Source organism: Acinonyx jubatus, chromosome B1, assembly GCF_027475565.1.
Source record: "Acinonyx jubatus isolate Ajub_Pintada_27869175 chromosome B1, VMU_Ajub_asm_v1.0, whole genome shotgun sequence".
NCBI classification, from domain to species: Eukaryota; Metazoa; Chordata; class Mammalia; order Carnivora; family Felidae; genus Acinonyx; species Acinonyx jubatus.
The window spans coordinates 148,927,865-148,949,988 of NC_069382.1; the positions used below are offsets into that span (position 1 = coordinate 148,927,865).

General features: G+C 38.9%; 1 protein-coding gene and 1 long non-coding RNA gene across 13 annotated transcripts in view; one reads left to right on the forward strand and one right to left on the reverse strand.

Moving 5' to 3' along the window:
* Nucleotides 1-6,784, reverse strand: part of LOC113598855 (uncharacterized) — a 93,722-nt gene extending 86,938 nt beyond the window's left edge. For both annotated transcript variants that reach the window (XR_003419603.2, XR_008296294.1), the window contains exons 1-2: nucleotides 6,622-6,784; nucleotides 2,027-2,142 (exon numbers count right to left, since the gene is read on the reverse strand). This is a non-coding gene — a long non-coding RNA (uncharacterized LOC113598855). The remainder of the gene's footprint in view (nucleotides 1-2,026; nucleotides 2,143-6,621) is intronic.
* A 20-nt stretch (nucleotides 6,785-6,804) lies between these two features.
* The window catches only part of EPHA5 (EPH receptor A5), a 336,378-nt gene continuing 321,058 nt past the window's right edge, over nucleotides 6,805-22,124 (forward strand). For 6 of the 11 annotated variants that reach the window (XM_027057636.2, XM_027057647.2, XM_027057642.2 and 3 more), the window contains exon 1: nucleotides 6,809-7,731. In XM_027057636.2, coding sequence (XP_026913437.1) covers nucleotides 7,536-7,731 — 196 coding nt within the window. In that variant the 5' untranslated portion in view covers nucleotides 6,809-7,535. Of the gene's footprint in view, nucleotides 7,732-22,124 lie in introns of all 11 variants that reach the window. The other 5 variants (XM_053217288.1, XM_027057664.2, XR_008296293.1 and 2 more) reach the window with 4 other exon arrangements.

Here is a 22,124-nt window from a genome sequence, read left to right on the forward strand (position 1 = left end):
ATCCAAAGACAATTTCTTCAACAAATGGTGTTGGAAAACTAGACAGCAACATGCAAAAGAATGAAACTGGGCTTTCTTACATTATACACAAAAATAAATCCAAAATGGATTAAGGATCTAAATATGAGACCTGAAACCATGAAAATACTAGAAGAGACCACAGGCAGTAATTCTCTGACATTGGCTATAGAAACAGTTTTCTAGATATGTCTCCTGAAGCAAGGGAAACAAAAACAAAACTAAACTACTGAGACTACATCAAAATAAAAAGCTTCTGCACAGTGCAGAAAACAAACAGCAAAAGGAAAAAACAACCTATGGAATTGGAGAAGATATTTGCAAATCACATATCTGACAAATGGCTAGTATCCCAAATATACAAAGAACCTATAAAACACAACACCCAAAAAAATGAATAGTCCAATTAAAAAATGGGCAGAAGACATGAATAGACATATTTCCAAAGAAGACATACAGATGGCCAACAGACACATGAAAAGATGCTCAACATGACTGATTGTCAGCGAACTGAAAATCAAAGCTACAATGCAATATTACATCACACATGTCAGAATGACTAAAATCAGAACCACCATAAACAAGTGTTGGGGATGATGTGGATAAAGGGGAACCCTCTTGCTCTGTTGGTGGGAATGCAAACAGCCACTCTGGAAAACATTATGGAGTTTCCTCAAAAAGTTAAAAGTAGAGCTACCCTAAGATCCAGCAATTGCACTAGGTATTCACCCAGAGAATACAAAAATTCAAAGGGATACATGCACCTTGATGTTTATAGCAGCATTACTACAATAGTCAAATTATGGAAATAGCACAAGTGTCTATCAACTGATGACTGCATAAGGAAGTGGTACATATACATGTGCACTAGACTATTACTCGGCCATAAGAATGAATGAAATTTTGCCATTTTCCTTAACAGGAATGGAGCTACAGAGTATTATGCTAAGTGAAATAAGTCAGAGAAAGACAAATACCATATGATTTTATTCACGTATGGAAGTTATGAAAAAAAATAAAAGAGGAAAGCAAAAATAAAGAGCAAGACAAACCAAGAAACAGAGTCTTAAGTAGAAAACAAACTGATGGTTACTCGAAAGGAGGTGAGTGGGGGATGAGTTAAATAGGTGATGGAGATTAAGGAGTGCACTTGTAATGATGAGCACCGGGTGTGGTATGGGAGTGTTAAGTCACTATATTGCATCCCCGAAACCAATACTACCCCATATGTTAACTAACTGGAATTGAAACAAAAACTTTAAAAATACCATTATGTTTCATCTTTTAACCCATTTTAATTAATGTGTTTGCTTAAAATTTAAAATTTCTAGCTGCTAGATATAAAGCTACCACATTTTAAAAACATTTGATTTTGCAAAACCACCCTACAAGAGATATTCTAAATTCACTTTCCAGCAACAGAGTATGAGAGTACATGAGATTATCATTGCCAGCTTTTACCTAGAAGCCTTTCCAGAGACAACCAATTTGGGACAGTGTGGGACAACCAATCAAACATTTATCAAAAGCTTGATCACATATACAACCCTTATTTATTTATGCCATTGGGTAAATTTATCAGTTTTTCCCCTAGTAAACTATAGCTAGTTATAAAATATGTTCTCCTATGAGTGGATTATTTATGAATTTCTTTTTTTTAATATTTATTTATTTTTGGCATAGTGCAAACAGGGAAGGGGCAGAGAGAGGGGGACAGGGGATCTGAAGCAAGCTCTGTGCTGACAAGCTGACAGCAGTGAGCCCGAAGTGGGGCTCGAACTCATGAATTATGAGATCATGACCTGAGCCAAAGTCGGATGCTCAACCGACTGAGCCACCCAGGTGTCCTTATTTATGAATTTCAAATGAGTATATGCACTGAATTTAATAAAAAAAATTCTTTTGAATATGAAAAATGCTACAACTTATTTTTCATATAACAGCATGCACTTCTGGAATCCAGAAGATGGTTAGAATAGGTGAGTTTTAAGTGAAGTGAGTCACTCACAGTGTATCACTTCAATCTTGGGACTCTTCTGAGCACGCTTTTCCGACTTCTTCAGCCCTGAGAGTCCTTATTATTTCATTGTTCACATCTTCATAGGATGCCACTTATCCAAGATGCTGGAGGCAAACAACAACCAAAGAACAACCAAAGTCAGTTTGGTTCCTCATCAACTATAGCAGCATTGGCCTCCCGCTACACTCAAATGTCAATAGCACTCACCCATCGATCACAGAATGATTAGAGAATAAACCAACCTCCAACAACAACAGTCAAAATCAGTGGCTCTTGGGCTCACTCTAATTTATTTAAATATCTTGCTCCTTATTCTTTGCTACAATATTCTCTATTAATACTCATTGACAGAGGAAGATTTTATTATCTTTTTGATATTCACAGAAAACACAAAAAAATGACGGCTCATTATGATGCCAATATGTTTATATTTTTTAAGGTGTAAAGGTGACATATATTACAACTGATAAGCCAATATTGAGACACTGTTATTAACTAAAGTCCATAGTTTACATTAGGGTTCACTCTTGGTGTGGTACATGTAATACATTTTGACAAGTATATAATGTCATATTCCACCATGACAGCATCATACATGATAGTTTCACTGCCCTAACAGGCTGGTTTTTTTTCCTTAAACTTGTTAAGTAATAAAATAATTTATATATTAAACCCTCATTAACTAATTACAAAGCTATTTATTCCTTATTTTTTAAGTTAAATACTCATTTAATAATAAATTAAATTGAAACACAATTAAATTGAACATTAATAGCAAAAATGTGGGTAATTAGTAGAGAAAAGTGATTCGAGGACTTCAGAAAAATTCTTAAACAAGATAACTATGAACAAAAATTAAACTATTATCTGTTTTATGTTAATTAAATTAAAATGCAACATAAAATAACGAATACATTAGCATTTTCTTGGTTGTGAACTTTAAGAGCTATTGATTGCTTAAATATATTTTAGTCAGCCTTTTCCTTTGGGGTCAAAATAATTAACATCACCATATATGTATCCTCCTCAGGAAATCATGGACTTGAAAAATTAACTTCATTAGTACATATTACAGTTCCATTAAGCTATCTTATAATTTCATATTTAAAATCTACCATGGATTAAAAGTTTGCTTTGCTTTTGTTTTTGTTTCACAAAATTCTCTGAAAGAAAGCATGCAGCTAAGTGACAAACATTTAAAACAATTATGTAAAAAATTGCCAATAATACATATTTTAGAAAAAAATGCTCTTTGGTTTATGATGTTTTACTTACATTATTTTCGTAAAGACTGTTGCTTATGTTTTCTACCATAGTTTACATGGGTTTTGTGCTGTTTGTATTAATATTATCTGTCTACAGAGCTTACTGTTTATTTTCTTGATTTGGTCTATTGTCTCTCCATTGTACACAGATTGTATGTGTGTTTTTGTTTACAGAAGACAGTCTTTTTCTCCAAATAGTGCTTATATAGGATCACTTGTTTCTTGTTTTCTCCTATTCATTTTTCTGACCTGTACTATATATTATTTGGCTATTGCTTTTGGATTTAAGTGAACTTAAAAACTGAAGTGTTTTTTATTCATTAATTGTTCCCATTAATGCAGAATTTGGGGACAGTCCTCTTTTTTTTTTCATTTCTGAATTACTGGTTATCAAATTTATTCTTTACTTCCATTATATTACAATTTTCTTCAGAGAGCCAGTGCCATGGGCTAAAATTCCCATGTCTTAGCAGCTGTGAAACTACTCAGGTTGCCTAACCTCATTTCCTCAGTCTTCTCTTCATAAACATGGGGCTAATAATTATACCAACAATGTGGTTAAAATGTCAGTATTAAGTAAAATAATTAATGTAAAACATGATATAATGCTTCACACATAGCAATCTTCAGTAATTACTAGCAATTCTGCTTAGTATAATTGTTTTTGTTGTTCTACTTTGAATGCAGTAAAGATATTTAGGCTTATTAATACCTTGAACTTAACTGTAATACCTTTTATAGGGTAGTAACCTTCCAAGATATCTAATCAATGTGATTCTGAATTTCTCTTCTTCACGAAAGTTTAGTAAAAAGCCAAATCCAAGGTGAGATCTAGGAGGCATCAGCCACATTCACCTTTTGAGGCCACAGCAGTTATCCCAAGCAAAAGAAAAGCAAACAATAGGACTTCTAAGCTCCTACTGATGTTTTAGCCTTTTCTTGTGCAAAGCAGTAGTATGAAGGAAAAAGACAAATCTAGTTTTCGTGCAATACTGTGGTCCAATGTGAGTATGCTAAAAGAGTATTTACGTTCCAAGAAATCAACAAATGGCCAAATATAAGATCTCTTTTGAGACTGAGGCCCAAACCAAGCCATCCTCCTTAACTTGTCTGATTAACTCTTTAATTGCTGTAAGCGGGGCTCTATTTTACAGCTGTTCATTCTTTTAAGGACACGCAACAAATATTTTTAAACAACCGTGAGAAAGATGGCTGCCATTTAAGGTGAAGAACATGAAGGATTTGGCATTCTGTGGTCTTAGTCACTTAAGAAAGAGTTAACTATCTTGAGTGGGGGATAACATAATCAGCCAACACAGTGAAAACTACTAAGTTTTCTTTGACATACCCAACTTTAAATTATTTTTATCTCAATATATATGCTTATAGTTGTTAGCTAACTTGTTCCAGTTTTTCATTCAGAAAATATTGCCATTATGTTGATTGACATAAATCATAAGCTATGAATACTTTGAGAAGGAGAACCGAATCACTTCTTTTTGTGAATAACAACAGCATAGAATGTCCATTCTCTTTGGACCCTGGGTAGGATTTTAGATGAGAAAGATGTGTATGTGTGAGTTTGTGTGTGTGGGGGGAGAGTGTTAAATTTTTCAAGGGTGAAACTTCTATAGGATGGAGTGACAGACATAAAAACAAAGGTATGAGGCAATTTAGGGAACAGTGTATTTCAAATTTTAAGGTAAAACAAAATGGAAATTTTACTTAAGATCTTTGTAGTAGAAGACTTTCAATGTCAGGCTGAAGAAATTTAATAATTTTGAGGTTAAGAGTAAATATTTGGTGATAGGTGACAAGGGCAGTAACATAGAAGTGCAAAGGATATGGAAGAGAAGCGAACTTGATCATTTTCTCCAAATCCCTCATTTTACTGATGAGGATACTGAGGTCTATAGAGGTAAGGCAACAATTTGAAAGCCCAATTAAACTGCCTATGTTTCACATTATCATTATTACCTATCTGTAGGTTTTAGATAACTTAGTTGATTGTCTGTTTAGATATATATTTTTTTAAGTAATTCAACTATAGTTTGGAGGGAGGAGCTTACATTTTGAATGGTCTTCAAATAGAAACATAAAATTCAACTCTGCATCTCACCATGAGGTTTTTGCCAAACTGAAAGGCTGATTCACTGCTATTTCTTTAAATTTACTTCATGCATTTGGAGCACACTATAATGGAAAGAAGCTGCTTTTAGATTTCTGGTGCCAAAACATTTCAGGAAAAAAGAAAATCAAAGATAAGCTTCTATCTCTTTATAAAATTGCATCACTGCTTCTTTATTCTTTCATCTTTACCGCAAATATTTAAACAAGAAACAAATGTCATCAGCTAAAGATGATGAGAAGTTTATTGTGAAGACAAACAGGGCTCTAGATGTCAGAGCTGGTGAGCTGAGTCTCCTTCGTTAGGTGTGAATGCAAACCGAATTTTCACAGTAGTTACTATACACCAAATTAAACAAGATACCTTTCTTCTAAACTCACACTTTTTTGTAGATGCTTTATTTGCAGGATTTATTACAACTGCCTTTCAGATGTTATCTCTTAGAGAGAATGAATGAGAAAATTGAAGAGAAATATTAAAGGAAGAGAATACATAATAGAGGTGAAGCATAGAAAGTCAATTGTTGCAAACTGCTTTTTTGGTAATTGTTTTGTAAGTTTCTCGATGCAGAACACACAAAATTAAAATAGTATTTTTTAAACCCTGAAATTATTTGACCCATGCTAATTTCACTGGAATTAACTGCATATAGCTTCATATCATATAATTTCTCAAAACTAACACATCCTATCAATGAAATTAATAAATTAAATCAATATATCGTAAAGTACCTGGCACACTGCAAAATTCAGGAAGTCGAATTCTTTGACTCCCTGAAATTTCAATCATAGTCACGGTGTCTATATTTAGAAATTCGACAATTTACTTGTGAAAAAAAATGTTGACTAATTATCCCATCCCAGCTGCCAAAAGTATTGGAAGAATAGAAAGGGTGAGCAGCAGTGAGCGATATGGGTGTTTAAGAAACTAGCCACGGACCAGCACAGCCTCTGCGAATACGTGGCTATGTGACGACAAGGTTGTTGATGCCACAAGCCTGCGATGGGCAGCAGGCACTGTGCCAAACCAAAGGACCCGCTTCTCCAAGGGCTGCCGGCTGAACCTAAGGCTGATTTCCCTTCCGCCTCCCGGGAGCCCCAGTCTTCGCAGGCACCGTCAGGAGAATTCTGCGCCCTAATTATCCGGGGAGGAACACGCGCCTCTCCCGGAGACCGCTAGGCAACACTCACCACAGCAGCCTTCAGATTACTTCCCTCCGCGAGTGTGTGACTTCGTCTAAGCAACTCACACTTACAGTAGATTCTCACTGGCGAGGCAGCGAGCAGCAGAGGGCGGGGGAGCTGGGAGGAGGAGGAGGGAGGCGGGTCGGAGGTGCAGAGCGGGGAGCAGAGGAGACGACGGAGCTCCAGACACAGCAGGAGCGCGCCGTGGCGGTGCAGTTTCAACCTCGTCCTCCCAGCCGCGCGCACACCGCTTCCTCCCCGAGCCGCGGGAACCGCAGCAGCTCCGGGCTGCCGCCGCTGGGCTCCGCGCGCCTGCCCGCTCGCCGCCGCCACCACCTCCCCTCGTCGGCGCTCAGCCCGCAGCTGTTTCCTCCTGCCAGCCTCTGAACTCTGGATCTTTTCCTTTGCTCGCCTCTCGTATTCTCCCCACCCTGTATTTTCTGAACTCCTTTCCTTTATCCTTAGCCACCCTGCCGTTTCCTCCTCTTTTTACGGAGGATTTCTTCTTGACTGAAGATGACCTGTCTTCCTTACCTTCGTTTCAGCCCTGAAGACTGAGAAGGAATCTTTAGCTTTCCCCCAGGGGCATTTTAGAGACCTCAATCCTTAAAAGTCTTCAGAGGCAGAGAAACAGGACCCGGGACCTTCTCGACACCCTTGGGTCCAGTGCAGAGCTGCACTATCACCCATAACTAGTATTTAATTTAAGCCCGCCGAAGAGGAGGGAGAGAGGAGCCAGAAGCAAACTTCGGCCGTCTCAGAGGATCCGTGGTTCCCGCATTTGGAAGCGCCGCGTGCCAGAAGGCGGAGGACCCTACGGGGAACGCACAGGAGTCGCGAGCCTCCCTCGCCCCCTCCGCGAGTCCGGCGCCGCGGACTGAGCCGCGCGGGACAGCAGCGGCGGAGGCAGCCAGGAGAAGATGCGGGGCTCGGGGCCCCCTGGTGCGGGACGCCGGAGGCCCCCGGGCAACGGCGGCGGCGGCGGCGGCGACGGCCACCCCAGCACCCCTGCGTCTCTGGCCGGCTGCTACTCCGCACCTCGCAGGGCCCCCCTCTGGACGTGCCTTCTCCTGTGCGCCGCGCTCCGGACCCTCCTGGCCAGCCCCAGCAACGAAGGTAGTGTTGGGGGTGGGGACGGCAGCGACCTGGGGCGGAGGGGCGAGGCGGGGCCTGGAAGTGCGGGTCGGGGCGCCGTGGACGCTGCTGCCGCGGACGAAATCTCATCCCGCATCACGAATTAACATTTGTCCGCTTTCGCTAGCCTTTTCGCTCCCTCTGCTGTGCTTGGTTGCATTGTTTGACAAGAGGTGCGGAGCGCTGTGCGACTACCCTGCGTGTGGACCGAGTCTGGTCGGGGGGGGGGGGGGGGTTGCTGGGAAGTTGCAAGCGGGGGCAAAGAGAGGTCTGAGACCCACGCCGGAAGGTTGGGTGCGGCTGGTTCTCACTTAAACGCGTGGGGAAGTGACATTTCGGGCTGGAGGGAGTGAGAACTGTTCGAAGCTCAGCGGCGACGATTTCGGGAGCGGTGGGCTTTTAGAATCGTTATTTGGGGCGGGTGATGGGAAATATTGTGGGGGTGGCCGGCTGCTTTTATTTTGGGGGAAACTGCCTTCTGGAAGCTGTTATTTAGGGCATCGCCACATGCTATTCTGGGGTGGGTGGCAAGAGCTGTTATTTCTCTAGGGAGGGGAAGGGCGAAGGACAGAAGGCGCCCCCACACCGTGGGGTGCCCTTCACTTTGGGGGCTCATCATTACACCAAAGTGGAAGGCGGGAAGGTGGGATGCCGCGGGAGGCGGAAGGGAGGTGGAGTGTCGCTGCCAGGAAGTTACTGCTCAGACCCACCGGGGCTAGTCTCTCGGTGAGGGAAAAGCCCCGCTCCAGCCGGCTCCGGATCCCGGAGTCCCTCAGCCCCCGCCCCACCCCCAATCCTGCGCTCCGGACCCTGAAGGCTGCCCCTTCTTTCTCCTGGGCGAGTAGGGCGGGTTTCGCGGGAACAGCACCTGTGCGACGCTCGCTGCTCTCGGAGCCGTGCTCAGCCCCGGAGCCGCCACCGCCCGGCCGGCAGCCCTCGGCCCCGGGTCGGCTCCGGCCGCGCTCGCTCCTCTCGCACGCCCGGACCGCGCTTGGGTCTGAGCTCCAGGGCTCATTCCTCTAGGGTGGGGGTGGGGGGTGAGGGAGCAGCATCTCAGATCCAGATCTGGGTGCAAGAAACCGTCAGCCTCGCGACGAAAATATCAAAAACCCCTCCTCCCCTCTTCCTGGAATACTGGGATTTCGATTTGAGGCTCCGGATGCCAAGAGTGAGGCACAGAACCTTAAAAAAAAATCCCTTCCACTCCTAGGGCAGGGGACGCTGGACCGGAAAGATGAAGCAGCAGCCTCGGGGTCGTGTGTGTCCTCGTGACTTGCACGGGTTGTGTGGCTGGAGGAGAAGGCGCTGAGCTGGTTTAGGAGCACTGCCAGCTCTGTAGGAACCGTGTGAAAGCAGGGCAGATCCAGATCCCTGCCCCACCCCATGAACTTCTGTCTTTAATACTTACAATTTATTGTTTTAAATCTGATTTAAGGATTCTGTGTAGCTCACTCTGTCCGTCTGTCTACCTAACCTACCTACCTATCTAGTCGTCTGGCTATCGACGATCTCCCGTGCTCAACCCAAGCAATCTGCATTTCTCTCCCTTCCCGATAAAGTTGGAGAAGTGTTTTAAGTACTACTAGTCCTTTTATTAACCTCTCATGTTAGATTCATTATGTTAGAAGTCCGGAGGATTATGACAAGGTTTGAAGACCTTTTATTAACTGCCTTATTCCACCGGAAGGGGCATCCTGGTTTGGATTTAAAGAGTAATAGTAATAGTAGTGCCAATCATCCTTTCCTGTTCCCATTATATTTCAATTTCTCTCCCAGGTGTGATGAGGGAAGGGGTTTATGTAGAGATGAAAGGGAGTAGAAGCTCATGGTTAGGGAAGGAAAAAAAGTCTCCGGGAGGGTGACGCTGAATGGGCACAAGGGCTGAGACTGCGCCGGGAGGAAGAGGCAGAGGGAAATGGAGGGAAGCTAGGAAATAGCACCGATCTCTTAAGGTGTTGTAAGCAGAGCTCAAATCCTGGGGAAGGTAGACTGGTTAACATCACAGACCTAACACCCACAGGTTGTATTGTCATTTCGCCAGCTAGTCCAACACACGGCAAAACTTGGGCTATAGTGAGGTGGGGATTGCTGGGGGGTCTATCACTATTTCACATAATAGGAAACAAAATCGTATTAATTATATGACTTCGCCTCATTCATCCCATTTGTACCCAACAGTTTTACGTCTTTCCATTAGTATCATCTCAGACCATTACTTCTATTCTTGTATAAAATTTATGTTCTCCCCTTTTTGTTTGTGCATGTAAGAGTTATTATAAATCGAACAATATTATATTAAGATATTAATAAGAGCAGTTTGTTTATTTAAAGATTCCAATTGGGGTTCTTAAGTTTGTTTTTGATTATTTCTGGAAGGTCTTGGAAGATCAGGGACAGAATGACTGGATGTATGTGCTGCATCCATTAATAACTTGCTCACATATACTTTGCTTTTGCAAACCATAGATGCTATAGACTAGTGTGTGTGTGTGTGTGTGTGTGTGTGTGTGTGTGTATATAGTATATGTATATATATGTGTATATATATATAGTATGTATATATGTGTGTGTGTGTATATATGTGTGTGTGTGTGTGTATATATATGTATATATATATATATATATAATGTTCTGTATGTGTATAATACGAATGCTCCCAGCATGTGAGAAAAAAATTCAAGGCAAATAGAAATAAATGTGAATTTACATTTGTAATTTTTATTCCAGTCATTTTAAGATTTTAACCTTGGTAGGCATAAATAAGCAGAACTGAAAAGGAAAAGCCAAACATATATCTAGAATCTTAAATTGAGATGGAATACATGTTAGGTATGTTGGATAAAAGACAGTTGGAGGAAAAAAATGTACTCTTTAGAGTGAATTCTAAGATAAGATAAATATACCTTTAGTTGTCTTTTTGCATACATTAGCCATAAATTACATGTGGAAGAAATCTTTGAACTGCAGTGTAATGCAAAAAAAACTTTTATTATAAGATACTTCAGAGGCATATTTAGCAAGAAACTTCTAAGATTGATCAAGCAGGACAAATATTAGCAAGTATATCAACAAGTGAAAATGTTAATAGATTTAATAGGAAAAGGGAGCATGTCCACTGTTAGGAATATTGGAGGTGGCCCTGAACTTATTCAGTAACTGCCACTTTTTGCTGTCTGGAGATATATTTGTAAACAAGCATTATTTGACAAGTGCTTTTCACAGCAGGGATTCTTGGCCAATTACTGCTGAACAGCTCTGCATTGAAAATGATTCACCCGCAGTGAATCAAGCTTAATTCATTGAAGCTACAGTCAGTAATGTCCCAGTAAAGTGCTTCTGACAGTTGTCAGCAGTTTGTGTTTGAAAAGTCCGGTTTCTTGTCTCTGAATGTTTTGTATGTTTGAGAAAGTGGGGTGGAGGTGCTCTTTGGGGAAAAAAAAATACACATGTACACACACAGAGTGGAAAAATTTTAGGCTAAACTGTTAAACAATCATAAAATTTTAGATGTTTTCAATGGAAAGAAAGGAAAACGGAGTTTGTTTTAGGGTTTTTGTTGGTTTATAATAGGACCAGGCCCATAAAACAGATTGGAGGACATAATAGATTTGTAAAACCAAATGGCTTTGTTTTGTGGCCTTGTCATCCTGTTATAATTCATTTCTTTTTAGATAAACCGGCAGGACCCCACAGAAAAGGGACAGTTAAAATCATTCCCTCACCAGGACACTCCTAAACAAAAAAAGAGAGCAATTACCCATTTGTAATCTTAGATAGTTGGAAGTAGAACAGACCATGAAGAGTTTTGACTTTTTGCTTTATAAGACATGAAAGGGGGGCAGAGGGTTGACTCTTTAATTTTAAGATTTTTTTTTGAGGTAAACAGAGATCTTGGGTGTCAGGGTGACAGGTGAGAGGATTTCATTTCCTCACATAAGACAGAGAAGAAGGTGGACAATTCCTGCATTTACAATGGAAATTTCTCCTTTTATTGAAACTATTCTTGTATAATTATGAGTTATCAATACTATTAATTCTTTATTTCAATCCACATAGGTTACAGTTGGTATGGGAAAAGGGTTTATTTTTTTATACTTAGAAATGCATTACTAAACTTACCATTATTTATATTATTAATAATCTTCTCTACCAAATGTGATCTTTTAGAGAATCTGCACAAAATGTCAAAATTACATGTATAGCTATTTATAGACAAACATTCTCAAACTATTTAAATATTTGACTTAATTCAATATTGCTACTGTTGAGAAAATGACTATGCTTTAGTTGTAGTCACTACATTTTTGCTGTTGACTTGATCACTTGAATCTCCTTTGTTTGAGTGCTTTCTTATGTATTTGCTTGAATGACTACTTAATTTCTCTTTCATTTAGAAGAAAGCTTCCTACCTTTGACTGTAAAAATAGACTATAATGTGCATTATTATATTTTATTAACTAATTATAGCTATTTTTACATATATGAGTCAAACTTAATGTTCTTTTTAAAAAGAAAAATATGCTGCTAATGTCTTAAAGAAATAACTAATGTAAAAAGTATTGATAACTCTTTATTTTTTGCACTTAAATTACCAAGTATATTTCATTTTACTAATGAGTAGTTTTGATTTGAATTAGCAGAGGTACCTAAATACTCAAATACGATTTATGGCATTCTTGACTATCTTAAAATAGTTTCACATTTGTTTTCATAAAGCATCAAAATTACATGAAGTTTGAATATGCAGCCTTGATGATTATAAATCATTAAAAATTGATAGTGATATTTGTCCTTTTTTCCCTTTCAAGAAAGAGTGAATTTTTACTAAAAAGGCAATATGCAAGCTAAAAATGTAAATTGTCACCTTAGAGACTCAGAATGATTCTTGCAGTTAGAATCTCTAGGGGATATGTATTTATCTGTTGAGCAGAATAGCTCCTATTGGTTGCTCTACTGGGTAAATACGTATTTTGTTATTTTATCACAATCTATATAATCAGTTGGTGATTTCTTCAAAGGAGTTATCCTAGTCTATTGTATACATAAGCACACCTAATAATATTTTTAATTCACAGTAAAAATTTTATCCCATATTTTATCCCAGACAAGGCGGTACACTTAGTTTCTATAAGTGTGTACAAACATAGCTAAAAAATAAAATGAATTCTAAAGGCTTTGTAAGTACACATTAAAATGTTTTATATATTTTTAAAAAGCTTAATACTATATATATTTGAAGTAATAGACACAATGGTTTTATTCAGTAAGATGTATTTGATATAAGAAATAGACAAATAAGAGAAACTCTGATCTACTCATAATAATTTTTAAAGCACCATGTAGCAATTAGCAAACTGGAAGATTTGACAGTTACTCACTGAAATCTTTTGGAAATCTCCTATTGGTTCTATTAATGTTTAAATTAAAAACTAAATGATTCACTCTTAAATGTTTGGTTTTAACTTTTGAAACAATTAGCATGAGTATTTAGGAGAATCTGCCTTTATCATATATTTACTTTTCTCTTTTTAGTTTCTGACTTTCCAGATATTTGTTTATTCAGAATTAGTGAAATAGATTTTATAGTGTTTGAACAAGACAAAAATTTATTTTGATGAAGAAACAATGTTTAAAATTTTAAATTCAAATTTTGGACAATAGTTCATTATTGGTAATATGTTTATTAACATATGCAAGGTGTCATAATGAAGAACTTTCCACAAAAATAGTAGAATCAGTAACACCATAAATTGTAGTATGAAATTGCTGTTTGTAAATCATTGTACAAATAGATAGTGGCATAGGTATTGTTGAGTATTAAAAGTTGATTGGAATTTTCATCTTTCTTCTGATGCTATAGATTTCACATATATAGGATTTATTCATCCCATGTATTCTGATCACAGAAAATCAAGGGGTAGCTCTGATTTAAAATATATATTATAATAGTGATAAAAAACAATGAAATGATTTAAAATGTAATTCTAACGAATGAATTTCATGAGATATAGAGATTTTTAAATTCCCTTTTAGCTTCTTTCATTACCTTCTTAAATTCTTACTGATTATAATCTGTTAGTGAAAGCAAAAACATAAATATATAAACAGGAAAAGTACTGTAAGGTACTTAAAAATTAGAATTGTGTCTGGTGAAATGTGTAATAATTTATGGTTTTGCTTTTTTGTTTTGTTTTGTTTTTTGTAAAACTCAAATATTTCATCTTCTCCAATGAGAATGTCAGGTGTTACAAAGACATAAAATAAAACTAATTTAGTAGGTATACCACTTGAAGTTTTTGAAAACTCTGTGGTTTAGCATGATGATATTTATTAACTGTCATTTAACTTAGTGTAATTTTTAAATAATTTTTTATTTTATTGATGTAAAGAAACCCTAAGGAGTCATTTCTATTATTTAGAAATTGCTGGAAAATCCTCTTTAAAAACGTGTGTGAGCTTTGCCTTTAGAATACCATTTACAGGGGTGCCTGGGTGGCTCAGTTGGTGAAGTGTCTGACTTCAGCTCAGGTCATGATCTCATGGTTCCTCTGTTCCGGCCCCACATCGGGCTCTGTGCTGACAGCTTGGAGCCTGGAGCCTGTTTTGGATTCTGTGTCTCCTTCTCTCTGCCCCTCCTCTGCTCTCTCTCTCTCTCTCTCTCTCTCTCTCTAAAAAAGAAAAACATTAAAAAAAATTAGAATACCATTTACAATGCATTTCAGTTGCAGAAAACCTAGTAGGTTCTGTTTGTAATTATTAAGCTTTATTCTAGCTCTTCTTTTCCGGTAGGAACCACAGCCTTTACTTCCTAATCAGCTTATGTGTTACTTTATTAATATCATTTGAATTGTTTCATAAACTATTAGAGAGCTTACAAAACTTTGTTAGTCAAAAGTTGACCCTAGGTCATGGATTCTTTCCTCATGTGTTCATGGCTGTAATCATTTATTACCTAAATGTACATTTATTAAGCAGAATGCAGTAATTTGGCCAGGTGATGGTGCAGGTGCACGTGGACACGTTTTGGGGTGTGTAGACAGGTCATGGTGAGGCTAGAAGAAAGAGTGGGGAGGGATATCAAGGTGGTATCATTATGACATTGATATTAATAATGTGCTTGGGTTTCATTTTATATGTTATTTTTGAAAATACCATTAATCCTCCTCCCTCCACACAACACAGATTCTAATTTTATATTTATTTCACTTTGAGGATATAGATCCTAGCCTAATGAAAAAAAAAAAAAGCTCTTTAGTTCATTTTTATTTCATCAATTTAGTTTTTTTTCTTCCTCTGTTTCTCTGTAAACTCTACTGTTTTGTTGCGTCATGCCAAATACTTGTGGTGTTAGACACCCCGCAGATTAAATAATTGGGATTAAAGTGTCTGTGATGATTCTAATTCTGTTTTAGTTGCTGGACTATTGCCCAGGCCATCTTTTCCATCCATTACACATGTCTTCAGTTCTAACTAAACTGAGCCCATAACTCTGTTAAGTAAATGATTCTGGTAAAAAATAAAATAAAATAAAATAAAATGAAATAAAAAAATAAATCAAAGAGCCAAAACCTGAGGCTTGAAATATTTTGCATATGCTTTGTGAGAAAATGTTCTTACTTGGAAACATGTTTCGGGCTAAGTATTGGAAGATTTAGAGAAAATACAGTCTGTTCTTTTACTCAGAGATGGGTAGTGTCTTTTTTTTCCTTATAATAATGTCACACTCTTATTTTTATCTGTCTCATCTCCCTCCCCGCCCTCTTTCCTTCAGTGCCTCCCTTCCTCCTTCACTTCCTTCCCTCCTTTCTCTCTCTCTCCAACCCTCCTCCTTCCCACCTTTCCTGTCAGACACTCCAATCCTACAAAGTCAAAGTAAGATAAGAGGATAATAACCCACACTTGTTATGTTTTAACACCCCCAAAGAAGTCATGATGTCAAATTAGGTGACAAGCAATAGTTTCCTGTTAAATAAATCATGGGACCCAGTCTCTAAAGGTAAAGAGCAGATTGTTTACTTAATTCATAAATCAGAAATATAGGAATTTAAGATGTCTCTCTGAGTTTTGTGTTTCTTATAAGATAGCTCACTTATTTTCTTTGCATTGGCTGTAACTTCTTGTTCCAGGATGCTTGTTAATGTCTTTTCTGTGTAAAGACAAACTCAGCAGGTAGATCCTGCTGGCACCGGTTCAGCCCAGCAGTCCTCAGCAGGAGCTTTCTCTTCCAGCCAAATCCTGGCTTTCACCCAGAGTCCTCCCTTGCCTTGTGTGCTAGCTGGACAGGTGAGGCTGGCCACCTGGTCTTATGGAAGATAGCAGTGGACTCCCTTCTCCCTCAAGAGTTTTACTCTGGGCAGTGTAATGAGTCTCCTACAAGGGTGTACAAGCAGCCTTCTGAGAAAACCAGAAAATACTTGGAAACTGCTGTGTCTGAAGGGTTTGAACCATGTCCAGTTTCAAAGCATCCTATTTGATTTCTCTGGCAGGGGCTGGGGAGCAACAATAACAATAGAACCACTTAGTCTTGCAGATTGCGAGTCACTGTTTTATTTTTTTGTTTTTTGTTTTTGCTTGTTTTTAATGTTTATTTTTGAGAGAGAGAGAGAGAGAGAGAGAGAGAGAAAGAGAATGTGAGCAGGGGTGGAGGAGGGGCAGAGAGAGAGAGACACAGAACTTGAAGCGGGCTCCAGGCTCTGTGTTGTCAGCACAGAGCCTGACGTGGGGCTCAGACACACAGACCATGAGATCATGACCTGTCTAAAGTCAGATGCTTAACGGACTGAGCCACCGAGCCGACCCACTGCTTTTTGATTTAAGCTTATGAAACAAAAGTTGGAAAATGATTAAATGTCATAAAATTACAGAAAAAGAAGCAAAGAGAAAAACTCAGACTTTGAAATTCAAAAACAAACTCATCTTGTTTTTGTTTGTTTGTTTGATTTTGGTTTTGTTTTGTTTTTGGCTAATCCCCATTGCTTATCAACCTGAAGTTCTGTGGACACTCATTTAGGTTTTGTTTGTTTGTTTGTTTTTCTTGACTTCAGTTCATTTATTTGTAATTTGGTACCGCCTACTTTACATAATTGTTGTGGAGAACAAGCAACATGAAACAACTTTCTAATTTGGTGGAGCACTTCACAAATGAAAGTCCTGGGAGTGTGCTGATTAAAGCCCCACACAGTGCATGCATGCAGACACCTCACTTGCCTGGTAAGGAGCAGGATGCATAAAAGAACTCTGTGCAGCCATTTTGTTTCTAGGCTTATCCTATGTGAGGAAACTTCCTTAAGACAAGGAATATAAAAATATCTCACTTTTGCAAATCTAACAGAATTATGGATTTGGTGAACACTTCTCTAGTGCCTCACTGGCATCGAAGTGGCCCATGTCCTTGAAGGCCCTGCAGCTTAATTTTAATTAACTTCACAATAATTGTGCTTCTTACTGGGTAATGCAGAATGGGGAGATGTAAAGACCATGAAATGAGCTCTACCCTGTATTAGTGGAATGGTCTTGAACCATCTACCTCAGATTCCACATAGTTCAAATGAAGTGTTAACACCCACTCACAAGGTTGTTGTGACAATAAAATAAGAATGTGTATATGTTGTCTGATAAAATTCCTAGAGCAAAGCAGGTATGCCACAGATCTAAAGCCCCCACTATGAAATATGGGCTATTTGAGAAAAGATTTCACAATTACAGGTCATCATCTGTCTTGCACTGGATGATTAAAAGGAAACTAGGACAGGAGAACAGTCTAAAAGAAGTATTTCATGTGCAAATATTCCATAAAGCTATCTGAGATAAAAATCAATGACATGATGTTATCTGAATTTTATGCTTGTTTCCTCATTATTTGCTATTGAATACTGGGATTTGATTAGGAAATAGAAAACCGTCAGTATAAGGATCATGGGTTGTAAATGTTGCATTTTACCTCATTATTACCCAGGTAGAGGTCACATGTTGCTTATTAGCCACAAAACATATCAAGGGATATTTTTAAATATTTTAGGTATTTAGTTCTAGCGTAGTATGTTGCCAGTTTTACTTAGTAGATAGATAGATAAATAGATAAGTAGATAGTCATTGAAATGACCCAGTGGATAGTTCAGAGAATTAAATTCTTAGAAGTTTCCTGAAACAAATGTCTGAGATTAAAATTTGACATCACTGTTTTAGTCTGAAATATACAATTTTCTGGTCTGTTCAATTATATTCAGAATTTGAAATAGTACTAGGAAATAGATTTTTTTTTATACCTTCAGAAAAGTTTTTATAGAATTCTGTGAAGGCTTATCCTTTTTACATAGGTGAACATAAACAGGTGAAAGGAAGTTTAGAATGTACTGTATTTAGAACTGTTTATGAAATGTATGACTCTATTTGCGTGTAAATGAGTACACATACCTGTAAACCATAATTATAGATAACATTGATTATTGGCATACATTGTGCCAGACATTTGTACTAAGTAGTTTACATATAAATTTATTTCTTTTCCTCAAAACAAGCCTATGAAATAATAATAATAATAGTATATTTCTGTTTTACACGTGAGGAAAGTGAACAGGGAATGGTTAAATAACTTACCCACAGTTACAAATGTGAAAGTGGCAGAGATTTGCATTCAATCCCAGGTATATTTGACTCCAGCACTGCTCTTACCAACTCTTCTATCCCAGGAGAGACCATAGACTAAACTCTTCCAGATATCCACAGTTAGTTACTCTTGCCCTCCCTATCTAAGTAATGGTGCCTTCCAGACAGTGGGAAATGTCATAAAAGTACACACAAAAATTCATGTACAGTCCAGGGGATATTTTCTATTCAGGTCCTTTGCTGCTCTGGATTTTTTTTTTCCATCGCAATAAATACCTGATAAACTGCTCAAAGACTCTTGTGCTGATATGCCCCATGTTGACATCTCCTCTCTTCATTGCCCAGAACCCCACTAGCACAAGGCAAGATCTCTTCCCATACATTGCTCCCTTTCCATTTCAGAGCATGTATTCTTTACTTTTTAAATTGTTTTCTGTTGCTTTAGTATATAAGCAACCCAGTTCCCAATCCCTAGCCCACACTAAACTCTAGAAATAGCTTTGTATACCTGAAATCCCGTTAAGAAAGTCTCTTGGAAGAATGATGGCACTAAGATGGTGACATATGTTGTCAGTGACTTCCGTCCCCCTCACAAGAACAACTAGCAACTATTCAAGAACAAGACACAATTGAGAAAATCCTAGAATATTGGTTGAGGCCAAAGCACCTCCACAAACCACATAGACCAAGACAGACTACACTAGAAGGATTAGACAAACAGCTACACCTTGACCACATTTCCTCTCCCCACGCCAGTGCAGCACAATGCAGAGAGGTCTCCCCTGAGCTCTGGTTCCTCCAGTGGGAAAAGAGAACCCAGAGGGGACAAGATTCCTCCAGCATTGTGAGTCACTTTTGTAGGAGCCCCTGCACTGATCTCACACCATGGGAACTGCAGGAGAATCTGTGGGCTTTGGTCACTGGGAATCTTCTTGCCATGGAGAAAGGGGAAGGGGACTGCAACAACCAGCACATGGATCGTGGCAGACAAAGTTCATACCTGTAGTGCCCGAAGAGTAACTCTAACCAAGGGTTTTGCTCATCTGCAGAGCCAAGTGAGAAGTGTACTTCACTAGGAAACAGGGAAGGGAACAGATCTGTCTGATTTGGATCCTCAGAGGAGGAGTTTTGCCAGCCCTAGAGTTCAGTTTGTCCATCTCCAGTCAGGGAGCTGAATCCTAGCCCTACTTTCTGTGGAAAGTGTCTTATGGTCCCAACTGGTCAGAAAGGCTAGAGACAACTCCTGGAGGCTGTGTGGCCCAGCAGAGCTGAAGTTGAGAGGCAGGCAGGCAGGCAAAGCCAGTAGTTTGCAGAGCAAAGCCATTGGCTCTGTTCTGTTCAGAGACTTCAGGTATGGTTCAGCTTGAGTTAAGACAACAAATAAAATGTTTATTGGCTTTAGAGTTGCTTCTTCCACGCAAACAGGGAATTTAATTTGTGTTTCTGCTCAGTGCTAAATACAACCTTTGACTTGTCCAACCAGGAAACATAACTGGAGCACCCAGGAAACTGTGTAGCCCATCCAATAGCCCTACATACAGTAGCACTTAACAGAGAGCACAGTCTTTCCCCATCTGTGAAACAAAACTGGTGGCCTCACTTGACCAAGGAATTCAGTGCACAGTCTTCCCTGATTCAGGTCTGCAAACCACAAGCTGTACATCCCTGTATCCTTTCCTGACCATTTAGTAAACCTGACTGGAGAATTCAGGCAACTGTGGAGCCCATCCAACAGCCTCACTTGGGTAGGCAACAAAGCCATCAGTCCTATCCAACTGTTCTCAGCAAGCAGTACAAGCCCCATCCCCATCCTCAGGACTCAAACAGTTGCCTCTCTTCAAAATAGACCATAATAGCAGGCTTCACCTGCCCAAGGACATTACCATTGGACACACACAAAAATGCCTACTGAGCTGACTGGTGAATAACTATCTCTGTCAAAGCAAATCAGTAAAGTCTGGAAGAGGAGCCCATTACTCAAATGTGCAGATACCAATGTAAGGAATCCAGGATCACAAATAAAATCAGGTAAATATAACATCACCAAAGACATCTAATAAAGCTTTAATAATGGGCCCTAAATAAATGTAGATCTATGAACCATGAGACAAAGAAATCAGAGTAAAAGAAATTGGGAAAACAATGCATGAACAAAACAAAGAAGTTTGACAATGAAACCGAAACTATCAAAAACAAACACATAGAATTCCTCAAACTGAAAAATACAGGGGTGCCTAGGTGACTCAGTCAGCTGAATGGCTGACTCTTGATTTTAGCTTAAGTCATGATCTCATGGTCATGGGATCAAGCCTCACATCAGCCTCCACGTTGGGCATGAAGCCTGCTTAGGATTCTCTTTCTCTCTCCCTCTGCTCCTCTCCCACTCATGCTCTCTTTTGCTCTCAGAAAAGAAAAACACAAAAACTGTACTGCAGAATTCAATAGAAATTCTCAAAAGTAGACTCAGCCATTTCAAAGAAGGAATTAGCAACCTGGAAGATAGGACATTAGAAATTACCCAGAGGAGAAAAAGGAAGGAAGGAAGGAAGGAAGGAAGGAAGGAAGGAAGGAAGGAAGGAAGGAAGGAAGGAAGGAGAAAAGAAGAAAGAAAAGAAAGAAAGAAAGAAAGAAAGAAAGAAAGAAAGAAAGAAAGAAAGAAAGAAAAGAAAGAAAGAGAGAGAGAAAAAAAAAGAAATGAAAGCAAGCCCACAAAAATTATGGGATACAGTGAAAAGAAGCAGTATTCATATTATGGAAATTCCAGAAGGAGAAGACCAAAAGAAAGGGACACAGTGTATATTTAAGTAGCAATGTCTGCAGATGTTCTGAACTTGTAGAGAGAAATAGACATCCAGGTCCCTAAGGCCTGAAAGACCTCAAATAGATTTAACCAAAATAGGGCTTCACTGAAACACATTATAATTGAAATTTTAAAAGTCAGAGGTTAGGAAATAATTTTAAGAGCAGCAGAAGAAAAGAGAGAAATTATGTACAAGGGATCCCCTGTAAGACCATCATCAGACTTCTCAACAGAAACATTTCAGGCCAGGAGAGATGACATATTCAAAATATAGGAAGAAAATAACTGACAACCAAGAATTCTATACCCAGCAAAGCTGTCCTTCAGAAACAAAAGCTGAGGGAGTTTATTTGTTTGTTTGTTAATGTATTTTTAAGAGATCTACAGTGTGAGCCGGGGAGAGGGCAGAGGCAGAGAGAGGGAGAGAGTCTTAAGCAGACTCCACGCTGAGTGTGAAGCCTAATGTGGGGCTGGATCCCATAACCCTGGGATCATGACCTGAGCCAAAATCAAGGGTCAGACTCTCAACTGACTGAGCTACTAGGCACCCCGTGAGAGAGTTCTATTACCACCAGACTTGACTTACCAGAAGTGCTGAAGGGAATTATGTGAGTGGAAGTAAAAGAATGTTAATTAACAACGTAAAAACATGAAAAAGTAGTGTGAATTTCACTAGTAGTGGTATATATATATATATAGTCATAGTTAGATTCTGTAATATGGTAATAATGGTGCATAATTTACTTACAACTCTAAGTTTAAAAGTTTTTTTTTAAAGTAGTAACAAATAACCATAACTGCAGTAATCTGTTATCACTTACACAATTTAAAAAGCATGTAGATTGTAACAACAATACTCTAAAATGTGCGAGGGAGGAAAAGTAAAAGTATAAAGTTTAGGAATTATATTGAAGTTGGGGCGCCTGGGTGGCTCAGTCAGTTGAGCATCTGACTTCAGCTCAGGTCATGA